At 42.2% G+C, this 18,248-nt stretch overlaps 1 protein-coding gene across 5 annotated transcripts in view; it reads right to left on the minus strand.

The window, feature by feature from the left end:
• JAK1 (Janus kinase 1) overlaps window positions 1–18,248 on the minus strand; it is a 436,233-nt gene that overhangs the window by 106,579 nt on the left and 311,406 nt on the right. For all 5 annotated transcript variants that reach the window (XM_086953620.1, XM_086953634.1, XM_086953640.1 and 2 more), the window contains exons 13-14: window positions 12,506–12,593; window positions 408–535 (exon numbers count right to left, since the gene is read on the minus strand). In XM_086953620.1, the coding sequence (XP_086809746.1) occupies window positions 408–535; window positions 12,506–12,593 (216 nt within the window). The remainder of the gene's footprint in view (window positions 1–407; window positions 536–12,505; window positions 12,594–18,248) is intronic.

Consider the following 18,248-nt stretch of genomic DNA (forward strand, 5'->3'; position numbering starts at 1 on the left):
GGATCCATTCAAGTAACTATAGCTAATAGCTGACAACAAGAATTTCTTCTTTTTGTATTTTTCTGAAGTCATGAACTGCAGGCACTTTAAGAACAGGCTATATACAATAAAAATTGACTGATGTGAGGCAGAGTATTCCGATTTGAGTTTGTTTACATCCTTAATTTGAGTGAGTTCCTGGTTACATTTGGAGTTGGCTGCACCTTCAAGCAACAGCATCTAATGTAATAATGTTAATCTGAAATGGATTCTCAGCTCATGCAAATTAGTTAAGTAAGTACCAAGAGTAAACAACATGGAGGATCAGCCAGCTGCAACAGCTTTCCTGTGAGAAAAAACGTAATTTCATATACAAGGCATAAAAGCGTATTCTTATTTCAACCTGACTGCCCACTCATGTTACTTACCAAGTAACTTAATGCACTGGCCAGTTGCTTGGCGACTTTAAATTTCCATGGAGTCGTGAGAACATCACTTTTGCGACGCATGAAGATGTCAAGGGCACCAAAATCTACAAACTCCTCAACCATAATCGCTACAAAAACAAAAGAAGACTTTGCTGCACAGTGTATTTACACCAAACACAATGCTTAGGTTGAACATTTAAAAAGCTTGTACCTTTAAGAGAGAACTTCTCCAGTACATTTTGAAGTACAATTGTATACATGAAAAAAGTGTGAATTACTTGAATTTAACATGCATCAGAAAGGACTGTCTACAACAGGAGAAAAGGATGAAAAAATGTCAGTCTTAAATACGAACCTTCCCAGAGAGAGCAATTCCAATGTGAGAGAAGAAGCCACTCAATATTTCAATCAAAGAATTACCCATGGCGTGCAAAATGGCACTAAAATTTGAAAAATCACCGGCAAAGCAAATAATCTGGCCTTGTCAAGCTGGTGTGATACATTCGTTTTTTATTGTAAGTAAATGCCACAAAAAGAAAAAAAGAAAAGATGCTACCACTTAAGTGTGGCGGTCATATGCTTGTAATAAACATTTTAAATATAAATAATAATTATCCCATAGTTTATTTTCAGTTCTTAATGTGCAAAGACAAATGACTTTAGGGTTTGAATTGCTGTAACATGAAGACATGGTTTAAAAAACAAGGATCCCTAACAAAAAGGCTAGTGAATAGAAAGCTGAAAGCATTGACTAAGTGAAGTATTGACTTACGAGCAGTGATACTGAAGTGCACTTTTAAGGTCAACGCACCAATATGATCAAGAAAAATGCACTCAGTGAAATGGGCTAACCCACTGGCCTGAGCTGTACGCTATATTGGGGGGAAGCAAAATGTGAATGACAGTTGACCTGACCAATGGATTAAGAGGGCGGACACAAAGTCACTCTGTTTTTAAACATGTTTTATTAAGTGATTACCTTTTTGATTATGTGAGGCTGGTGAAAGAAATGTGAAATCTTATAACAGGTGCTTGCCACATAGCTGCCTTTCACACAAGCACGAGTAGAAAAGATTAAAACAATTGAAATGATCCAAAATAGATAAAGATTACAAGAAGAAATACAATTATTGCAACTGAAATCTATAACAAAAAATAAATATGGTCTCTGGTTCAAAGGCCTCGCTCTTGGAACAGACCATCTTGTTTTAGTTTATATTGTAGTGATAGTTTTTAGCATGAAAGTTAGATTGTTTCCAGGATTCACGTTTGCTAGAGTTTCATCAGAATATTCCAACTTTTGCTCAGATACAGTCCAGTTTGCTTTGTTGCACAGCCTGAGAGGTTACTTAGGAGAATGAAGAATTGTTCATCAGAATGTTCAAACCGTCCTCTATGCAAGATCTTGGTTATTGTGTTGGATCTGACTGTATCGTACAAATCACAGTTCACAGTTCTCCATATTGAAATGTATCCAAAGTAGCAGGATTTCTACTGTTCATGAAGTCATTTACCTGCAAACAACCCCCTTTTGCTAGAGCAGAGTATCCTCTCTCTATGGTTTAAAAGCAAGACTAGGTGTTGATGAACATTCTGCACAAAGTTATACAAGTCTGAATGGCTTCTGGGATATATTTTTCAAAGTAACCTGTGGATGCGATTCATCTTTAGGCTTGGAAAGTGTTTGTTGAAAATAGAGTTGACCTTTTTTGTCAGTAACTCCAGTTTATAGAATTGGGGGCAATATCAGGCCAAGTGTCTTGGTTTCTTTCCACTGTTGGACTGCATAGGATGATTTAATATTTACAAACAAGTGTTTGTTCAAGGCCCTGTCAAACAAATTGTTACCGGGAGCCCTTTACTTTTCAAACCATATTTTAATTGAACCATTTGACAGTTGGCTTCAGTCGAAAGATACCAGACATACGATTCCACAGCAGCCGCTGGGAAGTTTGATGGATGAAACATTGATTTTCAGAATCTACTCTTGAAACAACCTAATCGGCTTGTGGTCTTATCCATGCCCCATAATTTTGGCTCTATATAAAATTTGGCTTCCAACTTTTGCTCGGAAAACTTTATCAGGTTGTTCTGAGAAAAAACAGTCATGGTAGAGTGTGATCCTCAATATTGCATTGCCTGCAGCCTCAGATTCTTTTTTTGGGGAGATTGAATGTGGATATCCCATTTCTGTCATTTATTACGCCCATGTATTTAAAGGAGTCAAGGTCTTCCAGTTTTGTGAACTTAAAGAAGAATAAGTGTTTTTTTGTTTGAAGCAAATAGTCTTAAAGGTCATGAAGAAGTCCTAAGAGTTACACCCCTTTCCCTTTGTCCAGTTTCGCGCCAGAGCTGGGGCAGAGTGCCCCAGCAACCGGTTTGAACTGGGAAATGCATGGAGCACTTTGTGTACCCCAGGCAGTGTCTGGAAAGCATTCACTGAATGCAGCCCTCCCTGCCCCAATACACAAAATCCTGTCTGGCGAGGAGCCAGCACCTCCCTTGACAGAAAACCTATTGTCCAGGCCTCCTCTGCCGGAGTTTCGTCCAGCAGCAGGAGGGCAGACTCGTGTCTGTGGCAGCAGCATCCATTTTGTGATGCTGAGGCTCTGTTTAACTTTAACGGGGTAAACCAGTAACTACATGTCTTCTAAAGTGTTTGACACCTTACACAACATGTGTTGATAAAGCCAAACTAAAGTTAGCATTAACCGCGAGGATTAGCGAGGATTATAATGCACTTAAGAGTATATGGTATTGCTATGTCATAGAACAGCTATAAGGAGATGGATCCGAAAGCTGCAGAGTGGCTCAGCTCATGCTAGGGCACCCTCTCACATAAAACTAAGCACTCTACCTCCAGCATTGTCGAGGTATGCCTTAGGAGTGGCGTATAGGTGTATATGTGTCTATACAGGTATATAGCTATAGGTATACTATATCTAAGTAAGGGGTGATTACACAACCTTACCCAGGCTGTGTGAACAGACCTGTGGTGTCAGTTTGGAAGGCAAACCAGGGGTGGCACAATACATGCTGCAGCCCCTGGTAGGCCTAGGGTTCACCTATGCCCTGGGTACCCTATACAGGGGCGAACCAGTAACCAATCTGGTAGGTACCTAAAGTACATGGTATCAATTTCGAGAGAGAACAGCTAGGCTGTGGGTCTGATTAGCAGGGCCACAGCCTGACTAAAGTCGAAAAACCAGAGAATCACAGCAAAAAGTGGGGGTAACCATAGGAAGCAGACCCTACTCTCCTACAGCGACACTCTGTTTCCAGCTACCACTAATTTCTCTAATTTTGTCCCCATTTCATTTGAGTTGGTCTTATTTTCTGCCCACTCTTGTTGACAGCCTTTTTGTTGCTGCCCTTGGAAGTGATAGTTTTATAGTTGTGAACTCCTCAGGCTCTACCTGATCTGCCTGTCTGCACATTCTGATGAACCTCAGCCTGAATGACGATCCCTCTTGCACAAGGAAGATCATTTGAGTATCGGACCTCACAACTTTTTGCCACACTGTTGCTTGACATTAAGATCCCTGGTGGCTGTTCTCTTAACCAGTATTTTAGTAGATTAGTTTGATTTTGGTGAGGAGACAAGGAAGTTTCTTTTTCTTTTGACTTTTTAGATTGGTCAGCATGCCAGTTCCTCTCTTCTCCGCTCTTTTCCCGTTTTCTATTGTCCACTGCCTTCTTTTGGATGTTTTTTGCTTTTATTTATCTGCTATTGCCTGTTACGACAACATCTTTTTGTTTCTTTTGTGAAATGGCACTGCCTATGCTCCGTACTCTCAAATAGTTGGGAGAATGTATCTATTCTCTATCCCTGAAGCACATGTTTCATTGTAAGTAAGTAGGTAAGTAAGTAGAAGGTTGACATTTATTTCCCCTATAGCAACACACCAAAAAAGAGCTTGAAAAAGCACCCGAAAACACCCCCATTCTCTCAGAGGTTGGAAGGTTGAAATAATTGAGGTATTGTGTTGCACTATGGAAGGTGTGTGCACATATTGAGAGTAGCAGGATTAGTATAGACAGGAGCTCAAAAACAGACTAAACATGACTTTGCGACAGGTAACAAGTATGGTTGCACTTAAAGGCTTAGCACCTCTCTCCTCTAACAAGGCATCCTCTTGCTCAGGGCCCCAGTTCCAGCTCACCGAACCTGCTCATGCTCTAATTTGTTTGCAGCTGGCTCAGGCGACTGCATGGCTGGTGGGCTGGGAGCTGATGAATGGGTGATCCGGAAGCAGCCACTGTTGAAGGTTCTCTTGCTGTTGGCTATTATTTGAGCACCTTCACTCCAAAGCAATGCAAGGAAGCATAGACAAAGAAGCTGCATCAGCAGCTATGCTGACCGATTCTGTATCTAAAATGCGCAACCAGCCTCTGTCTGACGCCTAGTGCACTGTTGTGCCTAGAAAACCGTGGTATCTCGGGGAGGAGCATGTCTTTTGAGGTTCAGGTAGGCAAGTGGGCTAAAACTTTCTCTAGGCCAGACCTAAAAATTATATTTTGTGGCAGTTCCAGACCACATAATCCTAACCCTATGGCACAATTGTTTCGAGGTGTTTTACTTTATCTTCTAGAGTACTTGCATATCAGTACAGCCTGTATTAGCAAGCCCACCAACAAAGGAAACATCAATCTGCTGATGGTAAGAAAGACCAGAACCGCTTTCTAAAACATGCTATTTTCTAAGAAAGGAACACCACATATGTCCCTCTACCTTGCCCCATGAAGGTCAGTGAAGATGGTAAATAAGGTGTTTGAAACAAAGGAGAGGTAGGATCAAGAGTAGAGAAATCACCAGGAAGGTCATTATGTCTTGCTGACTTGGCTCCCTCTATTGCAACAACATATTTCAGAATATGAATACAGGTTAGATGGAGCACATTGGCAGGCTAGCCTTTAAGATGGCAAGTATCCCAAGTGACTTTCCAGCAAATTTCAAAGGTGTATACATGCCATAAATGCTGCATTAGCTAGGGTAGCAGTTCTTATAACTGCAAGAAATGCAAGAAACAACCCAGCTGGCACATTCTTGCAGTTGCCAAATTCCTACCGGAAGAAACTTTAACCTGTGATCACAAGATGATCTGAGTCTGTGAAGGGCTTTGTGTTCTCTATTAAAAGGAGGTTCTATTTTGGAATCATTTTCCCTCCTTACACGGTCTTCCACTCTCAACAGGATCAATAACAATCACTTTATTCACATAATGGAAACATCCCAAATTAATTTGTCCATGGAACTCAATTTTTTGTTAGTTACACTAAGGTTGTTGCTAGCTATCCTTATACGTTACCTTTTAAGAAATAGTACTTCTGTTATCCTAGGCCAAATCTGTCACCAGTGCAGACTGCACTGCCACATGTTTTACAAGGTTATATTTTAAACAGATCTTTGCGCTATGGCCAATGTGTGCCACAGGCTTGGTTGCTAAGCTTTGTTTAACAGGCTGTCATTAGAATGCACTTTGATAGGTGGTCATGGCTGAAACTCTGAGAAATCTCAGCCCAAATATTGCAATTAGGGGCCAACATTGATAGATAATCTAAATCCTCCCTAATGGCACAACCAACATCTTCCTAGAAAATCAAAGCTCTAAGAAGGCTAGTTAACAGTGTATGCGATATAGTTTCTCTAGCATTTGTTGGAAGATTACCTACATATTTGTTTTTCCAGTATACAATGCCAACTGTACATAATTTGTTAAGACAAACTGTTTGACCGGTCTCCCCAAAGCTGTTCCCAAGATTCCACTTAATTATTTCTGCCTACAGTATTCCTTCATTCGTTTGTTCACTTAGTTGCTGGCTGGCTCTTCCTCTGAAACATTTAGGAATTTGAAGCGTTTAGAAAAAAAACACTTCGAAAATATCCTCATAGCTCAATTAAATTGAATAGTTTACTTGATTATATACCAGGATAATAAACCCATACATCTGTCATTGTCTAAAAACAAAATCTAAGGTGCTCTTGCAGCTCTGTGTTAATTAAAATAACTTCTGATCCACAGTTACTATAAATACAGCTACAATATCTTTGGCTGAATAATACTCCGAATTTCGAAAAGAAAAACATCATTCTGTATCCAAACCGCAAATCTTTCATACAATTTCAACAACTGTTATATTAATATAATCCTTCACCAGATGTGTAGGGTTTATTCTCCAATGGTGAAATCCATCCTGCTATGGGTTTCTACACGGATTAGACGGTTTGACTGGAAACTGAACAATTATTGGGCAGGCTATATATGGGAGTTGAAACATGGTATTGACAAAGGGACTAATTTGCAAGGAATGTGGATAACTTAATTCCATTTAGGAGCACAAGAGTTCAATTTGTGCATCGAAATTCTTCATTCTGATATACAGACTCAGAATTGATGACGTGTCCTCTATACATCTTCATTTATTTAAACCAGGATGGATAGCAGCACCAACTATACCTTTATGGGTCTTTACTCTACTCTTTTGTCTTGTTACAATACTTTTTGGAGAGCCCCCCTCGGTCCACTGTTCATTACATATGCATAACTTCAACTAACTGAATGATGCTTTAAGGCAGTCAGGAAAATAATCGTCCTCCAACATTTTGTTTCTAACCCCCACACAATGCTCTGGCTTTTGAAAGACAAGTTTCCTGGGAATTATTTCAGGTTCATTACACTACCTGCGGAGACACACGAGGTGATCTGACTCAGGATCACAATGGTAATTTCCCATGATAATTTCTAACAAGGAGCTGAAAGTAATATTCTCCTGGAATTACCTTCGTCATTAGTAAAGACGTAAATGCAGTCCATTTTACCATAAACGTTCTTGCTGCCTTGACTAGCATTGTTACAGCCAACCTGTAATATAGGTCATTCCGATTCTTCTTTGCATCTTCTCTGGAACGATTGCTCCTTGCCAATTCTCCAATCATGCCTTTCCTGGATTTCACTAGTTTGAGGGTAGCAATCTTGCAGTGGAAGATAATAATTCTCTCTTTTGGATGAGCCAAAATTACTTTCTACCACATTTCCGCACAACATGTGCTTTAAGCTCAGTCTAGCGGCTCACACAGTGCAGCGCTGCTCTCAGGTGAGCTACAAAGTGAAGTCCTTCGCATAGATCCAGCTCTACCCAACACCTTTCAGAGTTGATTATTTTTTTGTAGCAATCCATCAAGTAGCACTTGGAGGTATTCATAATTTAACAGATTCCAAACTGTACACTTTTATATTAGCACACAAATTAATATTACTTCTAGCATGTTGTAGGATTTTTCAACTCATTTTTAGAAGAAAAAAATATCAGACAAGTGACTGCAATGTTACCTTTAAAAAATCAGCTACAGGGAGGAGCCAAGTACACAGATGTGGGACCTTCAAGCTTGAAGCAAAGACAAAAAAGCAGCAGGTGTTTGAGAGATGGTTTGATATGCTTCAGCTAATTTCTTACCAAACTGTATTTACCTTTCAAAGCCCATCCGGATACAGCGTTGTATCTAGCCACAATCCATTAGGAAGGTGAATCACAAAGCACTTACTGCTCTTTATCTCAAATAAAATGAGCTGAAATTGAGTCGAGCTTGCTTGACAAGCCACTAAGGGATTGAGAATGTTTTATAAACATGCTGCAATCACATACTTCCTGCTTGAATAGCTTTGGCTTCCAGAGGACATATATCTTCTCTTGGGAATTCAGAGATCGGTTATCAAATTAATTAAGTACTGCAATTGCTTTACAATATGAAAGTGTCTTGTTTACCAAACGGTTATAGAAAATTAGAATAAAAAGTAGCATAATAATGTGGAGGTGGAACTATTAACACGTGATGTTCACAGCAAACCAGACCCCCCCCTCTCTTCCCCAAACGATATGACAGTAGTGACAGCTGTGTCACTCCTGGGATGGGGTGGCCATCTGGGAGAGGTGCAGATCAGAGGCCTCTGGCAGAATCTACCTGCTGGAGCTCCGAGTGGTCTGACTGGAACTGAAAACCTTTCTATGCTCGGTCAAGAGAAGGCTAGTGCATGTGTGTGCGCATAAAGAAATTGAGAGGGCGCAGGTCTAGGATTAGACAAAGTCCTCCGTCCTTCCTGGGCACCAGAAAGTACCAGGAATAGCAACCACAAACTCCTTCTGATGCCAGCACCATCTGTATGGCTGCTTGGAGAACCAAGAGAGCCGCCACTTCCTGGCAGAGTAAGAAGAAATGGGTGGCATAGGTGGAGTGGTGGTCACAAAGGGGAGAGAGTAGCCCCTTCAGACAATCTGGAGAACCGAGCAGTCTGATGCTATTGATCTCCAGTGGTCACCACTGGAAGCCCACTGGTTGCCCATGAATGTCAGAGGGAATACAAAAAGGCCTGGTGGTTTTGACTGCCGAAGGAGCGGTGGAATGGGCTGACGTCTGGCTGCCTGAACCAAGGGGTCTGTAGGTGCCATGCACTTGCCCACACAGGGGCTGGGAAGCTGGTGTACCATGGCGGCTGGGCAGGTAGGTACACGCGGGAAGCCTCTTACGTGAAAGGAGCAAACGGCAGTCTGGGGTTGACCGGGCCATGGAAAGGCCCAAGGACCTGGCCGTAGCTCCCTTGTCCTTGAAGCCCTCTGAAGAACAGGAGCCATGCCCATAAGTGAGGCATGGACATCCACTGAAAAGCCAGTTGTTCTCAGCGAGAAGTGGCTCTGTAAAGCTATTGATGAAGAAACCACTCAGCCAAGCAAGTTGGTAATTTCCAGCCCACATAAAATTGTGAACGTAACTATGTCTCTCCCATCAGCCATAGCCAGGGCCTCCTCCAGGACCATGGGCAGCACCTGCCCAACCAAATCACAAAGGGAATGGGAGTAACAGCCCAAAAGGTATGTAGTGTTCACAGACCACAATGCCAGGCGGGGGGAAGAGAACAATTCCTTACCCAAGGTGTCAATCCTTTTGGATTACCTATCCGGTGGAGATGTACGGAACGCACCAGGATTTACTTGGAAGTGGAGGCTTGGCCCACCAAGCTCTTCTGGGTGGGGTGTTGGGTGAGGAAAGAGGGATCCCTTGGGGCGGAGGGATGGAGGTGGCCAATTATCCTGTTCACTGGAGCCCCTGTGCAGGGCTTGGACCAGGGCCGAGCAAAATGTCAGTGAGAGCTTCATTAAATATAAAAAGCAATTCTCGACAGCCACAGAGGTCAGCGTACGGTCCGGGACATTGACCGCCCTCTTTAGCTCCATAGCTAATATGGCACCTTCCTCTGCACCCACGGTAAGAGGAGAGACCAAGCCAGTATCTGGGGAGGTGTCCAGTCCTGTAGTATACACCAACTCCTCACATTAGTCCATAGTGGAATCTAGGGGCTGGTATTCTACAAGGCCCAGTGGCTCGGTCCAATCTCCCCAAGTCCTAACCCAAAGGAATAGGGCTCAGGCTTTGGCCTAGAGGGGATGGCTCCAGTCGGTGTCAGAGTTGAGCAGCGCCCCTTCGGCTCTGTGTTGAAGTCGGAGGTAAGAATGGGGATGGGGATGCCAGGAACGTCGATAGTGGGACTGGATCCATCTGTGGCACCAAGGGGCCAGAGTAGCGCTGAGGGCAGATCTGCCAGCGGGGAACGAATAGGGGCCCCTCCTGAACTGGTGGGACCTGAAGGTGACTCAGCGGCCACAGGCCACCCAAATATGATGTGGATGGCCTCATAAACTTTTTGGCACTGGGCAGGGATCATTTCGGCTCCCGGAAACTCGGGAGGCACAGAGACTGCCAAAGCTCAGGGTCAACCGAGAAGTCAGGCCTTAATTGACAACTTTCCCTCATCTTGTCAGATAGCTTCGACTGAGAGGGGGGGGGGAAGTTGTAGATTTTTTTGACTTCTTGCTCTTTTTCTTCTTGGGGGACTTACCGGAGTAGGACAACTTCAACTGTGGTGAAAGCAGAGGTCTCTGCGACCAATCCCGGGACCTTTGACTCGACCGGGATTGAGATTGCCACGGCGTTGCACGTCAAGCGCCATGGAGCTCGAGGGATTGTTCCTTCCAGGCCTTGGGTGAATGGTGCTAAATTGACACAGCTCTTGGCGTGGTGGCCGTGCTCAAAACACCAGAGACAGAGGAGGTGGGGGTCAGTCACTGACATTTGAGGGTGACAGGCGCAGCAGTGCTTAAATGTGACCTTCCTCGTTGACATCCCTGCCACGCCAGGACACAAATCGGAAAAAAACATCAACAAAAACGTTTTGGGGAAAAAGACGGTAAAATATGACTGGGGGTAGATCTCACCGGATCTGCGCAGACTGGCACGGGGAGAAAATAACCTATGTCAGCACGCTAAGGCGGTGCCTATATAGGCAAATCACTTCCGGCGCACATGACACCGTGTGTAGCCAAACGATGCCACCTACTGGTGCACAGGGGTACTGCTCCTTAAAAAGTTACAGATCCAGACTGATGCCTGGGGATTTTTCTAGGCTAAGGAATCTGTGGATAGAAGTCTCTATCCGATATTTAAACCAGTTAATGAGTGAAAAGAATCCACAGATAACAATCGTGGAATAAAAGATCGAACTTTCTTCTCAATGGAATGATAAAATAGAAACCTAACTAACTCTATAGCACCAAAAGAATCTTTGGAAGCAAGGCAAGAGGAACAGAATTAAGAGCTCAGGTCTTTAATATCCTAAGGTCCATATCTTATGAACTGCCTTTTGATGAAAACCTGTCAGAGTCTGACTTCTGGTTGTCTGAGCTGGATCATCAATAGTTTAAGTATGATTCATGTTTAGGATTTGGCTCTATGTGTTTTTTTAGAGGCTAGTGGAGTTTGGTGCCTGTAGTCGGAGAGGTTTACCAATTTGGATCAGTGCCATTTGGGACATCGGTATGTTTATTGTCCAGTTGGTAATATGTTGCTGATGCAGTCTAGGGTATGGTCACTTGTTGGGAATCCACAGTATCCCTTTACCAGACTGGCTGCATGGAGTTGGACGGTTGTTGGGATTAGTGCTGCATGTGCTGTTATGTTGATTTGTGATGTGTGGTGCTTTCATGAGCTTGGTGACACCCAACTATACAGTAACTCTGACCTAAGCAAGATAGATGTCATTTGTTCTGTCTAATGTATTCTGTTGGACATTGTGATTGTTTGACTATTATGATGAGTAGTCTTTTAAATGCAGTAGTTTAAACTGCGTTGGGCTCATGCAGTGTTCGGTTTAATGCGTTCTGTAGTACAGTGTGTCTTGTTTCTTACTGGGTGAGGCTGCTGTGAGTAGAGTCATACCGGGCCGAGACCAGTTATAAAGTGTACTCTACACCGCACACTATTGTGAACTTGGTAATCTCCAATTATTTGAAATGTCTGTGCTCTGTTGAAAGTGTATGCTGAGGTCTAGCTAAGGTATAGTGCTGTATATTTGTGTGTTGCAGCTTACTGTAGAAAATATGGTGGTAACCAGCTATATCTTGTATCTTAACTGTGTTGGATGCATGAGAGCTGTTGTGACTTAAGCTTTCTGTCAGATTAGAGAGCTCTGCGGTAAGCAGTTTTTGTCAATGTATTACTTCCTCTGGTTTACTTCGATATTACAGACAACAAGCTTATAATGCATGTTGTTAGCATCACTAGTTTAGTTAGGGGGTAGTATCTGCTTCTTTATGTGTGCCTACTGCACTGTTTTGTACTTCAGTGTGACACTGGGTGCCCGCCTGGGTTGAGTCTTTTTGTTTGTCTTTTTTGGCACTTCACTAGAGTACACTCATTTCTTACTAGGAAAAGGTGCCTTGGTCTCAGACTGATGTCATGTTCTAAGAGCTCCAGAAGCCAGAGGGGAGCAGAATTGACAGCACTTATAGATTTCACAATCAAAAACTGAATTTTATGATGCAGAGGAAGCTAGTTATTCAGGTGTATTGATGGTGCTCTTCATCAATATCTTCCCACGGATACCTCTTTTACCACTGAATGTGCCATTATGACAAGGGTGCAATAGGTGAGACATACCAAGCAAAACCTACTTTGTTGAGGGTTACATATTTAGAGTTCAAATCTATTCAATATTGCAATTATGACTTAACGTATATCATGGCATGATTAAGATAAAATAAAAACTTACTTTCCACATCACCAATGCAGACCCCATGGAGCAGGACAATGTGCTTATGTGAAACTTGCCTCATCATGCTTGCTGTTTCGAAAAAAGCCTGGCGAAAAAAACACATTTTTATATATATGTAAAAAAATCATAATTTAAGGCACACCATCCCAATATAAAAGCTTAACATATTAAAGGCTTGCCAGGTCATGGTGAGGCAGTGATCTGGGAATACATTCTCCTACACTCTCTGCAACACATGGCTCTGTTCAACTGAACAGTAATTCACACTTCATAGGCTCGAAATCATCTATATATCTGTGACTTTAAGTGCTTTAAAAGGTCCCTTAACACAGGACTAGAGAACATTATAAGATATGGTCAGTGAGGTCTGGCCCAAAATTTCCCGTTAACTTGACTTGCAGGATTTAATGCGATTGAAGTAGATTCCATGTGCAAAGAAGCTGGATCTTGATATATTTTTAGTTAAAGTCACTAAAAATTAAAGCACGCAGTAGAAAATCCCTCAAAAGAACAGGTACAAGCACTTGCAGTATGGTAATATCAATCCTACACAACCAAAATGTGCTGTTCTCACAGTGAATAAAACTATGTTCCCCTTAAAACATGACAATTTCGAAAAGAGAAACAAGAAGGCAACCAATTTCACTACCATCATGGCAGACCAACACATCAATCATTATTCTTGTCTCTGTCCACAGAAGTAAACATATTGATTTACTCCACAGAGGCCTATCGTTACTGTTACCATCATCCTCCCTCCTTCCTATATTGACTGAAGATACTATATTCATCGAGCTATCCGGAGCTTTTCATATCAATCTGATGGAAAGGACACAAAGAGATGGACAGGTCAATCATTCATTCAATAAAGACCACTCTGGAAATCAATAATGATTTCCGCATGATCCACACTTCCAAGGTTTCAATAAATGCTTTTCATTTTTTTTCAATCTTCCAAACACAAACTTTGGAATGGAGGCTTTGCAGGAGAAGCAGTTTTCAAACTTACCCTGACCCTTGGGTCACAAGCAGTAAGTGTCCAGCACTGTCTAGGCTAACAATATTAAAGCATCAAGCAGCAGAGTGGCCGCTCAAGAGCCAATACCCTTCCAACTCATATCGACAAAATCAAATCCAATACAACACACATATTCAGGTTTTACACTTATAGCAGGGTAACAGACAAGAAGTTTAAAGAAAAAGCTTAAATATTCCTGTGTATCTTTAAATGGTCTAGCCCCTTCTTACCCAAATGCAAAAGTTACATCCACCCACGCTAACAAACTTAAGTGTATGCATTAAGGGTCTACAGCAGCTTATCTTTTTCACCTTCCCACTATAGGCAGCAAGGGCTTCTACAATTTAACTCTTCTTAGAGGAGTCCTCGGAATTTAAAATGTTCAGTGGAATAATCACTCTCTCATTATAAAATTGTGTGATAAGAAAGAAGGCAGTCAATCAAGTCAGGCAAGCAGTCAAGCAGGATGGAGTGAAAAGAGGTTTTGAAAGCCTGCAGACCGGTTTTAAAGGATTAGAACTGTGTAGTGGTGTGGTATTGAATTGAATGTTCCCTGTGTTAAGAAAAGGGATGATGTATTGATGTGGAATGACTGTATCTTCATAAGTGTTGAACATGACATAAAAAACCTACTTGAGTATCTTCAGACTCTTGTTTGAAGACCCTGCCTTCCAGCTACAACAGACTGCCACATCCTCCAGATCAAGGCAACAGCAAATGCCATCTAGTATAAAGACAAGTGCATGGCCAGGCTGAAATCGGGCATGAGCCTTGGCAAAAAGGCATCCTTTTCTACAAAGGCACTGAGCCCTGCATTTGGTAAACGTTTACTAACAGATACTGAAATGGTAATTATGGTTTCCTGGAGATGCTTAGTAATTAACCGAGGGCAAAGATCCAACATTTGCACCTATTTGAACCTGGATCAAAGATTAGGTGAAGGGGTAGAGATGAAGGTGGAATGTCTATCAAGAATCTTGATGCTACCTTCAGGAGGCTGGAGACATTAGGAGGGGAAGAAAACTTTGGGGAATTGCAGAGATCTTACCTTCAAAAAAATCTAGAACTGGTTGCAGATCAGCAGAGAATAAGCGATGATCTACACACTAGCTACAGGTTGAGGCAGGGAGTCAACAAAAACTGAAATGGGCTTGTTTTGGGAGCTCCTACATTGAGTGCCCACAACATGCACCATCTGTGTGACTACATCGGCCTCAGCCTTAAAAGTGTGCTGACATAGAAAAGAGGTGCATGCAAACAGAGAAAGGAGATATGCAACAATATATGAAAACTAAACACTCAATGAAATAAAATATTACACAATGCAACAAATAAACCAAGTAAAGCGAAAATGATAATGCATCTGCGAATTCAGACTAAAAGGTCAAGATAAAAAAATAATGGAGGTGGGGCAAAAACTCAATCAGGAAAATAAAAATGACAGCAAAAATAAAATCTTTAGGATCGACAACCGATGCTGCAGCAAGGTATTGTTGTTTTAGATAACCTTACATTATTGCAAACAAAAGGTTCAGAGGGACTCATATTTCAAACTGTATAGTTACCAGATAGAGATGGATAGGTCAATGGAACCATATGCAGTTTGTGAATTTCTTATAATCAATAGTAATTGATATCAACAATGTCCTCTTGTTGAATACAATTTTGTGGTCCAACAGTGCAAAGCTAATTGTTTATTTGGCCTAACAAACACTTTGGGCCTGGTAATGGGAACATAGCCCTGTATAGATGCAAATAAAATAAAATAGAGTGTTTCAGTAGCCTATGAAAACAATCCCTCTGCCTGCCAGCCTGACCAGTAGGGAAAAGGAAGATGGGAGAGACAGAGTGGCAACAATAAGAGTTGAAACTTGCTCCACAACAGGTTTATAAACAATACATGATATTTGAGGGTACTCAAAGGAGGTATTTAAAGGGTTCTTTAAAGAAAAAGAGGGTATTTCAAAAGCCAACTACACTACCTTTTGCCTAATTGGCCCAGAATACGTTTGTATTGTCTCAGGAAAGAAGTTTCAGCTTCTAAACTGGCCTTCAGTTCTGCAAGAATTATCCAGTCTACAACTTGAAATACCAATTTTATTGTGGGAAACTAATCCTGTGACAGCCTGATGCATCCAGAATATGAGAACAGCAAGGCTGAATAGGGAATACAGAAATGCAAGAAGCCATCGTAGAAAGCTAGGCTGACAGACTCATGCATAAGTGAAGTTTTGAAAAACCACCTTTGGTAGATACACTTTCTGATGCCAATAAACCTCTATGCGGACGAGCATACTCACAATAGAGCCAATCCAAACTGTATTCTTGTGAGGAAAACACCAACTCCCAAGACAAGCTGTTATTTTGAGCAGTAGGTGCAGTGGTGTAACGAGTCCGGAGGGGGCGCACCTGCAAAGCAAACGGAGGTGGCCCCCCATGCTTCGGAACCAGTCAGGAGCTCTCATCTGGTGTCTATACATAGTGCTAGAGGGTGCTGCTGGAGTCAGGGGCTGTGGGGGATATTGTTACACCACTGTGTAGGTGTCAAATCATGTATTTGGGAACATGGTTGATGATGTACTTCGCTCTCAGGAGTGGTCTTTTTTACAGGGACCTCATTCAAGGACTTTCTTTTGGGTTCCACCTGACACCACTGTTAAGAGAAGATAGGGTTTATTACATATTCAAAAAGTGGTCAACAGAACTCTAGTCGGTGGGAGAGTATCTAGAATAAGTGAAAAGTCAAGTAACTCCTAGGTTGGGTGGTGTGAAGTCCACTGATATTAGATGGGAACCTACAAACACAGTCAGCATCGTTTCAGATTCCATCAAACACAAGGTACACTCCAGTAAATCTTGGCACCCTGAAACAACTGGCTGCATGTAAATGTTTGAAAAACTATCTGTGTTGAAAAATCACCATTACAGGTGAAATTTGAGCTTATTACCATCCAGCATTTGACATCTTTTGCTCATGCCTGTGCTTTAACAAAATAGCATTTATCCACAGAAATGTCATCTGAGCAGTTCCGTCAACTCTGGCTTCTTTATTATTGCAATAATACCCTTGAAATGGATTTACTGACTTTGAAATCACCGCTCTGTAATCTCCTTTAGCGGTGTGCTTTATAGAGGCATACTGAGTGATATCCTGGCCTACTAGGGAGTGTTCTGTCGCTTTTTACACGATAGCATCAGTGGCAAGCTAAAGTCTGCTGTGTTATTCTGTGCCTGATACAGGAGAAACCTTTGATGTATCCTCACTTTGACTGAAGGTCTGTCATTCAAAACTCATTCGTTCTGTTTAGAGAGGATCATGGATGTTTTTTAAATATGCATCCAAAGCTCTGTCAGCTTGAGTTGTTAGGAAGGGGGTCAAAAGGGCAAGAATTGAGATGTAGGGAGAAGGTTACGGTTCTCTGAAATTTGGATACCACTTTAGCAATGAATTGCAGATGTCCAGTTGTTTGACTCTCAGTTCCCCTGCCTCATTCACAGAGGGAAACTGGTTAGGAATCTGATGGCAGAGTTTCAGCCAACTCGGCTATTGGAAATGCCTTCCTAATAGGCCATTTGCAGCAGGACTGTTTCTCCATGGCATTACTTAGGGCTGAGATTACAATGCTATTTTGTCCTGTCATTCATTGTGGCCATGGGCAGAAAAAGGTATCATTGTCTAAATTTACAGGGCTAAGACTCTCAGTGCATAAGTGACATCTTTTTATATATTTGTAAAACAAATACATACTACAGGGCTCTGCCTTTGTAAAACTAAAAACTAAATCCTGGCCTGCCTTTGTAGCAGGAATGCTATATAACCAGCCAAGTTAGGGCATTTGATGTCCCAGGAGCTTGGCAGCCCATTTCTTCAAGGCCAACTGAGGCCCTTAATCTCTAAAAGTGGTTCTAAGTTAAAAAAAAATGAATAACTCATTCACACGTATGGTGCACTCAAATTCTGCAAGTACTAAATTTCCTTTCTGTAGTAGCACCGGTTATCTGACAAGGGGAAACTGTATTAACAGTTATTTCAGAAAAATCTTCAATTAAAGACTCTGTAAATAGAGATTGATCATCTGGCTGTTATCTTTACTTAGCTATTGTAAAGAAGTGACCACATTTTATGACAGACTGAGATACCCCCTAAAGCTGCTAGAGACTGATACAGGACTGAAGGAAATACCTTTCCATCTGTTCATGGATTACCAGTAGCTTCAAATGGAGTCCAACAGATATGCAGAGTGTGTACAGGGCACAATGTCGTCCTGTGGGCGTCAGTTGGTCTCTTGGGGTTCACGTTTTCTCCTATACTTCCTACAACCTTTTCCCCCTGGGGTACTCTCACAAACATCTGGAATGATACAGCTCCAGGTGCTCTCCTTTGTGGTAGTGGGTCAGTAGTTGTCCCAGTATTTAGCAGAGACGTGCATGTCTTCTGGAAATCCGGAGTGCTGCTGGTAATTTACAACAATTCAACAGTCCCAGCTTTAGCTGCTTAACCGTGGCGGCCATTCCGCAGCGGTGCGGTGGTTTAGCGCAGTGGGCAGGGCCGCGTCTGCCAACGGACGTGCACAGAACTGCGAAGGTAGAGCACACGACGGCCGTTGGCCGACGCAAGCAGCGAAAGGGTTAAAGTGATAAAGTCGAGCTATATAGTAAATGTCAGCACTTGAGTTGTGTATGACTAAAGGCCTGGATCAGAGTTTGATGGAGAGAGTACTC

The sequence above is a fragment of the Lissotriton vulgaris genome, chromosome 1_1 (genome assembly GCF_964263255.1).
Source record: "Lissotriton vulgaris chromosome 1_1, aLisVul1.2, whole genome shotgun sequence".
NCBI classification, from domain to species: domain Eukaryota; kingdom Metazoa; phylum Chordata; class Amphibia; order Caudata; family Salamandridae; genus Lissotriton; species Lissotriton vulgaris.